The sequence below is a fragment of the Fopius arisanus genome, unplaced genomic scaffold (assembly GCF_000806365.1).
Source record: "Fopius arisanus strain USDA-PBARC FA_bdor unplaced genomic scaffold, ASM80636v1 scaffold00019, whole genome shotgun sequence".
NCBI lineage: Eukaryota > Metazoa > Arthropoda > Insecta > Hymenoptera > Braconidae > Fopius > Fopius arisanus.
This window is the reverse complement of record NW_011887758.1, coordinates 858,121-867,302: the sequence shown is the minus strand read 5'-3', so window position 1 is coordinate 867,302 and position 9,182 is coordinate 858,121. Positions and strand designations below refer to the sequence as shown.

Here is a 9,182-nt window from a genome sequence, read left to right as displayed (position 1 = left end):
GGGAGGTGGGAGGTGGGGAATGAGGTGCCGGCATAGCAACAGAAAGACCGCGTTCGAGTACAGGAACAACCGAACTGGCCTCACTGCTGGATGCTACTGGGCGGACCTCTCTCTCTGCGGCTGCTAAACCCGTGCTCCTGGTGCCGCCACCGCTACCGCCACCGCCACCGCCACCCGTCCAACATAAAAGTGAGCCAACCAATATATACGTATACACGTTTATCTATCTCACTCCAGGACTCCAGCCAGACAGAGGCGATTTGAGCGAGAGGGTGAGAGTATTGATCGTGTCGCACCGGGGTGGAGCAACCACCGACGACCGACTAGCTCACTCTGCTCTCTCTTCTACCCCATCCACCCCGTCCACCCTATCCACCCTATCCACCCGCTCTTCTCTTATTCTCCATCCTACCTACACCTCACCAATCCACCCACCCATCCAACCACCCAACCACCCAACCACCCTCTTGCCGCCGACGCTCGAGAAATAGAGGAGACGCCGTCTTCTGCCACCTGGTTCATCTTCTCTTCTATGGGGAGGCGCCTTTTTATTTTTCATTTGTTTATTCAAGTATTATTTCAAGTATTTTTTCAAGTCTTTTTTATATTAGGATTGATAATTTATTTTTACATTTCTGTATTTTGAGTTGGAGGGCAATGGGGGAGAGGGAGGGGAGGCTAGGGGTTGTGAAATTTAACTTGATCCTGAAAATACTTCTGAGGTTTGGTGAGTTGTTTTGAAGGGATGGTGTTTCTGATTTAATTGATCGAGAGATGATTGAACAATTTTCAGGGAAGAAGTGGCGGAAGGAGGCGACATCCCTGGTGAGGTTTTGGGCGGGAACTTCACAGGGTGTGGGTTGAAGGGTTTCTTCGAGGATGAGTGCAGATTACACGATTATAAATTTTTCACTTGAACTGATAACGCGATCACTCATCATCACATCCTCAAATTCAAATAAATTGTAGAAAATTTATGTGATAATTGAATTATTAATATTTTTAGTTCAAGCCTGAAAATTCAGGTCTTCCTGGGGAAATCTGGGATGATTCAACTAGAACACCGATTTACTACAGTTTTAGGGAACCCTTTCGATGGAAATTTAATTGAAATGGGGGTAATTGACTTTTTTGGGGAAATTTATAATAATAGAAATTTATAATTGTTATAATAGACTTGACATGCAGGGGAATGGGGCCAAATCGCACTCAGCTGATATATCGACTCTATGGAGAGTAGAACACACACGTGAAACGAGTGGTTGTCCTGGGGGCCGACGCCCCGTGGTGTCACCTTCTACTTTGCATTAACAAATATTTTTAATAGAATATATTCAACTGTTTATCACCGATGACACCAGTAACATCAACTCTCAGTCTAATCCTTCATAATGATCCTCTAGAGAATTATGTATAAATTATTTCTTCACTTCCTCAGGATTTCTGTGTGCTCATGCCCAGAATCCACTCCAGGAAACTTGAAAATTTTTGTCTTAATTTTAAGGGGTCGACCACCGGAATTTTATCGACTTCAATTTTCGGGGAATTTTGGGAGATTATTCTTTGGAAAAATAGAAATGATTAAATTTTTAGAAAATGGGACAGTAAAATAGGAAGAGAATAAAATTTGATGAAAAATTTATGAAAAAATGGAGATTCATCGGAATTTAAAAATTATTGATACGATAATCTAGTGATGAGAAATAATTGAGAAATGGTAGAGTAAAAAAATTTGGCTGTTGTGTGAAACTTGGAGTTTTTACACTTTTCTTTTTATGCACATGATTTTGTGAAGGGCTAATGCACATGGTACAACGCCATAAGCTTCTGAAATTATGTAGTACATATGCATGTGAGATTTGTTCATCATGGGGCATATGATGCTTGTCGAAAGGGTTTCAGGGAGAGGGATGGAGTCATTTTCCACAGCACGAGTCAGTGCGATATCAACTTTATGAGGATTTAAGGTGAGATTGGTTTTCTGCCAGATGAAATGGTTTTTATCATTCGTAAATTCCGGAATTCCCACGAATTTCATAAAAAAAATATCAAAACCCCAAATATCAGTGCCACCATGTCTCAAAAATTTATAACAATTCCATTAAATAAATACTCAAATTTCCTATTTCCAATTACAAATTTGCACTGAATTTTATGAAATTATGAATATTATGAAATTAAGAAATGCCAATTGAAAAATAAATATGCAAATAGAGTAATAAATATTCTCGTGGTAAATATAATGGGACGGGAATAATTTGGCGTTTCAATTTGGTAATGGATTTACAGGGAGTGATGGGATAACTCGCGGATTAATAAATAAATAAAATTACAAATCTTGAGGATTAATAAAAATGATTTCAATGTTCGTCAGAGACGATAAATCGACGAGCATCTCCATGCCACAATTTCAAGTACTCAAGATTTATTATTTCAGCTAATTATCCGAATTCCAAGTATTTTCGTTTTTTTTACTCGATTTTTTGGAATAATTTTCAGAGTGGATTGATTAATTCATTGGAATTAAAGAATTAATTGGGGAATCACGTTGGCAACGAGGGAGAAAAGGAATTTATGTGTAGATATCAGAATGTTCGATTATATTGGAAATTATGTTAGAAAAAATTGAAAGCTCGGAGAGGGAATTGATCTTTTAAATTATTCAAAGCGTGAGGACCTGTCGTGTTAATGGCCCCTTGTATCGAACAATTAACAAGATTCAACTTCCCTCGTCGGAGTGTTCATCTTTACTACATCTTTTTTATGATAATTGAATTTACATTTTTTTTTTCAAGTGCTCAAGGATATCCTGGCACTCAACACGTCGCATACCGAGAGAAAAAAAATTACTTCAGACCAATCAGACTTGAAAAATTGGTCCTGTTTCAAATTATTACACCCAAGATAAATAATTTATTGTTTAACAATTATTTTTATCTCTTTTCGTTCGAATTATTGCATTTCTCTCAATTATTTTTCAATCACATTTTTTTTCGATGCGAGTTTTCAGCGGATTTCTCGGAATTGAAGGAAAATTATGACATTTTCGTAGATACCTTTTTTGTAGTTCTCATCTTTCCCCACAAAAAGTGTGTTCACGAAAAACTCGCTATGTCCCTTTGATTCCAAGATATCGAGTAAAAACTGGCCTCAAAAAAAAATTCACTTATCATAGTTCACCACTTGGCTCCTAAATTTGCAATTAAAAAATCGTAAGACGTGAAAAGACAAAAATGTAAAAACTGAAATCCCAAGATTTACAGAGTTTTCACTGGGTAATAGAGAATGGGAAGTTGGCAAAGTATTTGCAAACCCTTAATTGACAAAGTCGAACCCTGAGAAACTGTAAAGAGCACTTGGATATCCTCAAGCCCAGACCCAAGGCCACCCCTACACAATCCTATTGTCGACAGGGGTCAATGACTGATATCAAAAGGATTCTCCCCTTTCCCTCGTCTTTCTACCGTCGAAATGCCAGAACGAAAATAATCATCAGTGAAGAGTCTTGAAATTGTCGGAGAGTCGTCGATCAGGCATCGGTCCAAGTTACATTTCAAAATCTCTCAACTTCCCAATACCAATCATTACATGCATAATCAGCTCACCAATAAATTATTGATGGGATCGCATTGGATAACGAATAAAGCGTAATGAAAAAAAAAAAAAATCAGGTCTACTGAGACGTATATTCCTGATGACCAGAGCAAACGCTACGTGACCGCTATTTCTCGCAACGACCGAAGGCTATTCCTAAGTATAGGAGGGACTTTGCCTCCGTTTAAAAATACATCCCCCCAATATTTTTTCCCTTCTCTGTATCTTTATCTATCTGTTCACCTCTCCATTCCTGGGCTTTCATTCGCAAATGCCCACATCGATTAACCTCAATCTCTGGGATTTCAGTCTCGACGGAATTTTTGTATTTTTTTTTAAATCATCGTATCTACTCGATAAATTCAATTTTCAACTAAGAGGATTCTCATAATAATAATTATTATTATAAATAATTATTATTTTAAGTATAATGGATTTTTACGCATAGGAATATTCAATAAAAAAAACTTTCTTTCCCGGAATTCCAGTGGAAAATTTCCCGGAAGTATTCCGCACCCTTCCCAGAAAATTCCATAATTTTAATAATTTTAATCTGAATTTTCAGTGAATAATTACGATACGACAGCATAAATTTAAAAGTTCAGTAATTTTTATAGAATATTTCTGCCTTCTTTGTTTTTTCAAATTTGATTTTTATCAGACACGTTATCAGTGCACCCCGGGCGGTAAAACCTGACTTTCCGCCCTTGTGGCATAATGTGCTATTTCTGTGAAATGAGCCACATGATTCTACGGGATTCTCCGGGATAATGTCGGGAGTGCGTCTGTAGATGAAGCTAGTTAATTGAAAAGAAAAAAAAAAAAACTCACATTGTTGCTTGTGCCTGGAGGACTCCATGAGTATCATTTGCTCATGTTTGTGCCACGCGGCGTCGGTCGTATCGGTGCCTGTGATACCGCGTGCGCCAGTGGTTTGCTGGACGCCCCCGCGGCCTCCACCGGCGCCGCCGCCATACTCCATACCAACGGACCCACTTTTTAACCACTGCCAGCGGCAGATCTCCAAAAGCTCACAACATGGACCTCACCACCCATCAAACTCCCAATAAATTCACGAAAATCACCCGCACATCAACACCAATTAAAATAGTTAAATCCACTCCAACAAGTTGAATTCACTGGACAATCCTTATCCCCACACCTGTCCACTGATACCCCAATTATCGTGATCACTTTGACATTAATTTCACCAAAGTCCGATGGTTATCGGTTACCAACCAACACTGCGATGATCGCACTGATGATTTATTACGTCTTGGATATAATTTTCTCCTGCTATACCCCCGGCCACGGCCTTCGCCCTTTCTACTGGCCTTAGATTGCATACGAAATGTCGTAGATGTTATTCACTTGTGTCGGTGAACAATATCCTGTTACCTCCCCTCTTGGTGTCACGGTTGGATCTGCAACAAAATAAATTTTAAAATCATTAGTAAATTTATGAGACTCAACACAAAATTATATTTTACAGGTACATTATAATCAACGTCTGGGGATTAATCTCAGAGTTACGTACACCCTGACTCCTGATCAACCCCTGGTCATCCCACCCCAAGTGGAATAAAATTAGTGGACGTAGTAAAGCATCAGGGATTCCTTGAAATAGAGTCGGGTCAGTTGGCAGATCGATGCCCAACGCAAGCATTATACATTGAAAAGTGAGATGGAGTAAAAGTCAATCCTCAGACCCCGATTATTTCTATATTTAGGTGATTAAAGTGGTCTCTGGGGAGGGAAAACTGAGTAAAAGGTATGTTGAACATCGACGAGAATTTTTAGTCGGTGGATCGGTATCGGTATCGAGACCCAACGTTTCTCCAATTTTGTCATTTACTGGGAACGACCATCGAATACTAAACCAATACCTGACGAGACACTTTTCCATGGTATGGACACGTCTGGAGGTTATCCGAGATGTCGAAGGGTTAGAAATTCACCGGAGGGTGGAAAATTGGAGTTTCGTTGAAATAATAATACGATGCCGACGTTTGGGGTTAATATTGTTACATTCAATGATATCTTAATGCAATCATTCCGGATACCATCGGCCACTGCCGAGGGATCGGGTAAGTCGACATTGTCGTGACTCTGGATATTTTTTTATCATTGAATAATGCCTCGTATAGATATTGGAGCCATTGGCCCGTCCAACGCACGTCTGGTGACCTTCATTTTTTTATTCATTGTTCGCCCATTTTTTTTTTCTCGAGTAATGAGCGTTTTTACGCTTCTGCATTTTTTCAAGTGTCCGACATTTTTCGGAAATATTTCCACTTGAATTTCTCCATTTTTTTTTACGGAAAACGTACAAAAATTCGGTTTTAAAAAATTAAAAATTAGAAATTAAAAATTAACAATAGATAAATAAATAGCTGTATTGCGGGAAAAATTCCCGGAAAATGACGGGACATGTTTGGATTTTTATCAGTGTTGCCTCCTTTTTTTTTCTGTTCAGTAATTTCTCGTGTAATAATTAGTCAGGGCTGAGAATTTTATAGTCCCTGAATATTCTTTGAAACTTCTGAGAATTTCGTATTCTTCCTGAAATTTTTCTTCAATTATTCAAGTAATTGCATTGTGCATGAAGAACTAAAATATAACAATATATTCTTCACTCCCACAATTCTTAATTATTTATTTATATGAATTCCGTAATTATTTCCCAAAAACTGAATCCATGGATTCAATATTTTTTTGCTATACTCAATGATGGGATTTCTCTCTCAAACAATTTTCACTATAAAAATTATGAATCCACCGATTATTGGAAAAACCTAATGTTTCCATTCAGGCATGTAAAAAATAAAAATAAAAATAAAATCTCAAATAAAAAAAATTAAATCTCAAGTTCAAAGCGGAGAGTCTCAACCAGAAAAGGATAATCTCGCAGCTACTCCAGTGAATCATCACCTGAAGACAATTTGAAAAACTTTGGAATAAATATTTATCACGAGAGGAACCAATTTCCAGGATTTAAAATCACGACTGGACCGAGTCTGGACGTTGGACAAAGCACCGGATGTAGAAGAAGACGCAGCATCCAGCGAATTAAAATAATTTCCAGAAGATGCGAGGGGATGATAGAACCAGCGAATGGGTTTTAAAAAAAAAAAGGATTGAAGGATGATATTGAGAAAGCCCAGAGGGACAGCTGTGCACTTTTTGGTGGATCGTGTTTACGCATGTGCACCCTCGGCCCGCCATTGTCCAGGACAGCTGGTCGGCTTTTTGGCACGCGCCTGCCTCTTTCTTTTTTTTAACCACTTTTTTTTCACCCTCACACGTATGATTTTTTTTTTATTTAACCCTCCGGTTGTCCTTCTGACACGATGCGATGCATCCACTGCTGGGATTAAGGGCTCTCATACTCGGGCATTACGAAAAAAAAATATTTCTCCTGTCTTTCCACCGGGTGAATTTAGCCATTTTTTTTTTTGGCGACTATTATCCTCCTGTATCGATTTCAATCTGTCCAGGTGAAACAAGGGGTGTCTTTGTTTACCGTAGTTACCGAGGGGGGGGACAGGTGTTGTTATAATTTAGACGAGTCACGGGATAAACGGACCATTCGGCCTTCCTGGAATCATGCTAATGACGGCTCACAAAAGGCTAATTAACCGACGAGTTGATGGGGTTTATGGTTTTTTTTATTTATCGGTGGATGATGTCCCATGAATTTATTTTCGATTATTCAGATTTCCAAAAATGAATTATTCCAGTGATTTTTTTTTATGGAACACCTGATGTTTTAATTCACTCATTGTAATCAAGAAAAATCAGAGAAATATTGGATATTTAATAAGTTTTGAAATTTTTATAGAAATTCCTGGAGTTCTTTGAATTTCATCTAAATTTTGAATTTTTGGAAAAGTTACAAAATTTGGAGGACTTGGATTCTCGAAATCCTTGAAATCTTTCATATTCTCTCCATAATTTCATTAAAATTTATTTTTAATTACCAACTATTTAGTTGACTCTTTCCACCGAATATTTTTCCTCTCTCATAACGAAAACATCTAAACAAATCATAATTATCAATCAGCGAAACATCAAAGTCCTTTCTCAAGATAAAAAATGTTCCCTCCAAGTACCAGACACTCGACCAAAAAATGTGAATCAATAAAAACAAATTAGACAGGTCAGGAAATTTCCACTCGAACAAATAGTCAATTCCGATGAATAAACGGTAGTCATTAATCCCCTGAGCTTATTATTTTTATTTTCGAGGGCAACAACCCACGGAAATTCTAGCCAACTATATTGACATTCCCATTGCGCGTCGTTGAACGGCGCGACGTTTGTGTTCCGCTTAGGCAACGACCGAGGAAAATGAAGAGGAAGGTAACGAGAGAGAGAGAGATTGGACACAAATATACGACAACTGCATGTACACAACTAGAAGAGGGATCTTGGGAAGCGAGATATTGAGTACGAGTGACTAATGATTATTGGTGCGTTCAACGCTGTACACCGCGGATGTACGTGACCTCCCACGACACTAGACCAAAAATTGTCAGACATTCCAAAAAAAGAAGAAGAAGAAAAAAAAGTATTCTCTCAAATTCATCCCCTAAAAACCACCCTTGCTCTGAATTTGAAATGAATTTTCAATTCACCCCCAAAAAATCTCCACCCTTGCTTTAAATTTGAAATGAATTTTCAATATTTTTAATCATTATTAATAATAATCATTTCTGATTATTCTATATTCTGTAAACATTTTTTTAATGAATCCATACTTCTGGGAAAAGACATTAAAATAATTTAAGATCTTCAATATAAATAAAAATTACTTGGAGTAATTAATTACCATTTAGATTGGTTTAAATACCCCAAGACCTTATTTCCCTCAGATAAAAAAATCAATCAACCCATTGCTGAAGACTCAGCATCCAAAACCGTCAAGTACACCCACCCTAATTACCCCACGTTGTAATTACGTTAATACACGTTCGACGTATGATCCCAGGGGTAATTGAATGAACGGATTTATCGTTGAAAAAAATAATTTTAGCCGTCCCAGCCAAAACTGCGCTTGTCATCGAAGAAAATAGATGAAGAATGTCCTTCGATTGAAATAAAGTGTCTTACACTGACCACCAGCACGATAAGAAACCTAATAACTGTCTGAAAAATAACTCAAGTGTACGTAAAGCAACACTGGCTTATTATTAGAACAGACTGGTGTTTCCGCTAATTCCGGCGTATGCATTGCCCCATTAAAGTGAGAAAGAGACACGTGTATAAATGTACACACCAGGCACAGAAACGCAAGGTGGTTTTCTCACTCCAGTACTTTTTTTTTTCATTCCTTTATTTCTTATTTTCCCCTCCATCTATCCCTCTTATTCTTCCGTGACTCCTGACCTCCCTTCTATCGTTCAACCGCTTTTACCCCACATCGGCCCATACACTTTACACTCGTTATCCACGCGATTAGATGTTCGGGCTCTTGTTATTGGCTGGGGCTCGCTAATATCCGAGAGTTGCAGCAGGTGTCCTGCGAACTGCCAGTTCAAACCCCAGGCACCCCCCATTTTTTTTTTTTTTCCACTAAAACCTCCACC

At 38.1% G+C, this 9,182-nt stretch overlaps 1 protein-coding gene across 2 annotated transcripts in view; it reads right to left on the bottom strand.

Moving 5' to 3' along the window:
• mnb (minibrain) overlaps window positions 1-9,182 on the bottom strand; it is a 38,237-nt gene that overhangs the window by 24,728 nt on the left and 4,327 nt on the right. For both annotated transcript variants that reach the window (XM_011300778.1, XM_011300779.1), the window contains one exon: window positions 4,426-5,018. In XM_011300778.1, coding sequence (XP_011299080.1) covers window positions 4,426-4,576 — 151 coding nt within the window. In that variant the 5' untranslated portion in view covers window positions 4,577-5,018. The remainder of the gene's footprint in view (window positions 1-4,425; window positions 5,019-9,182) is intronic.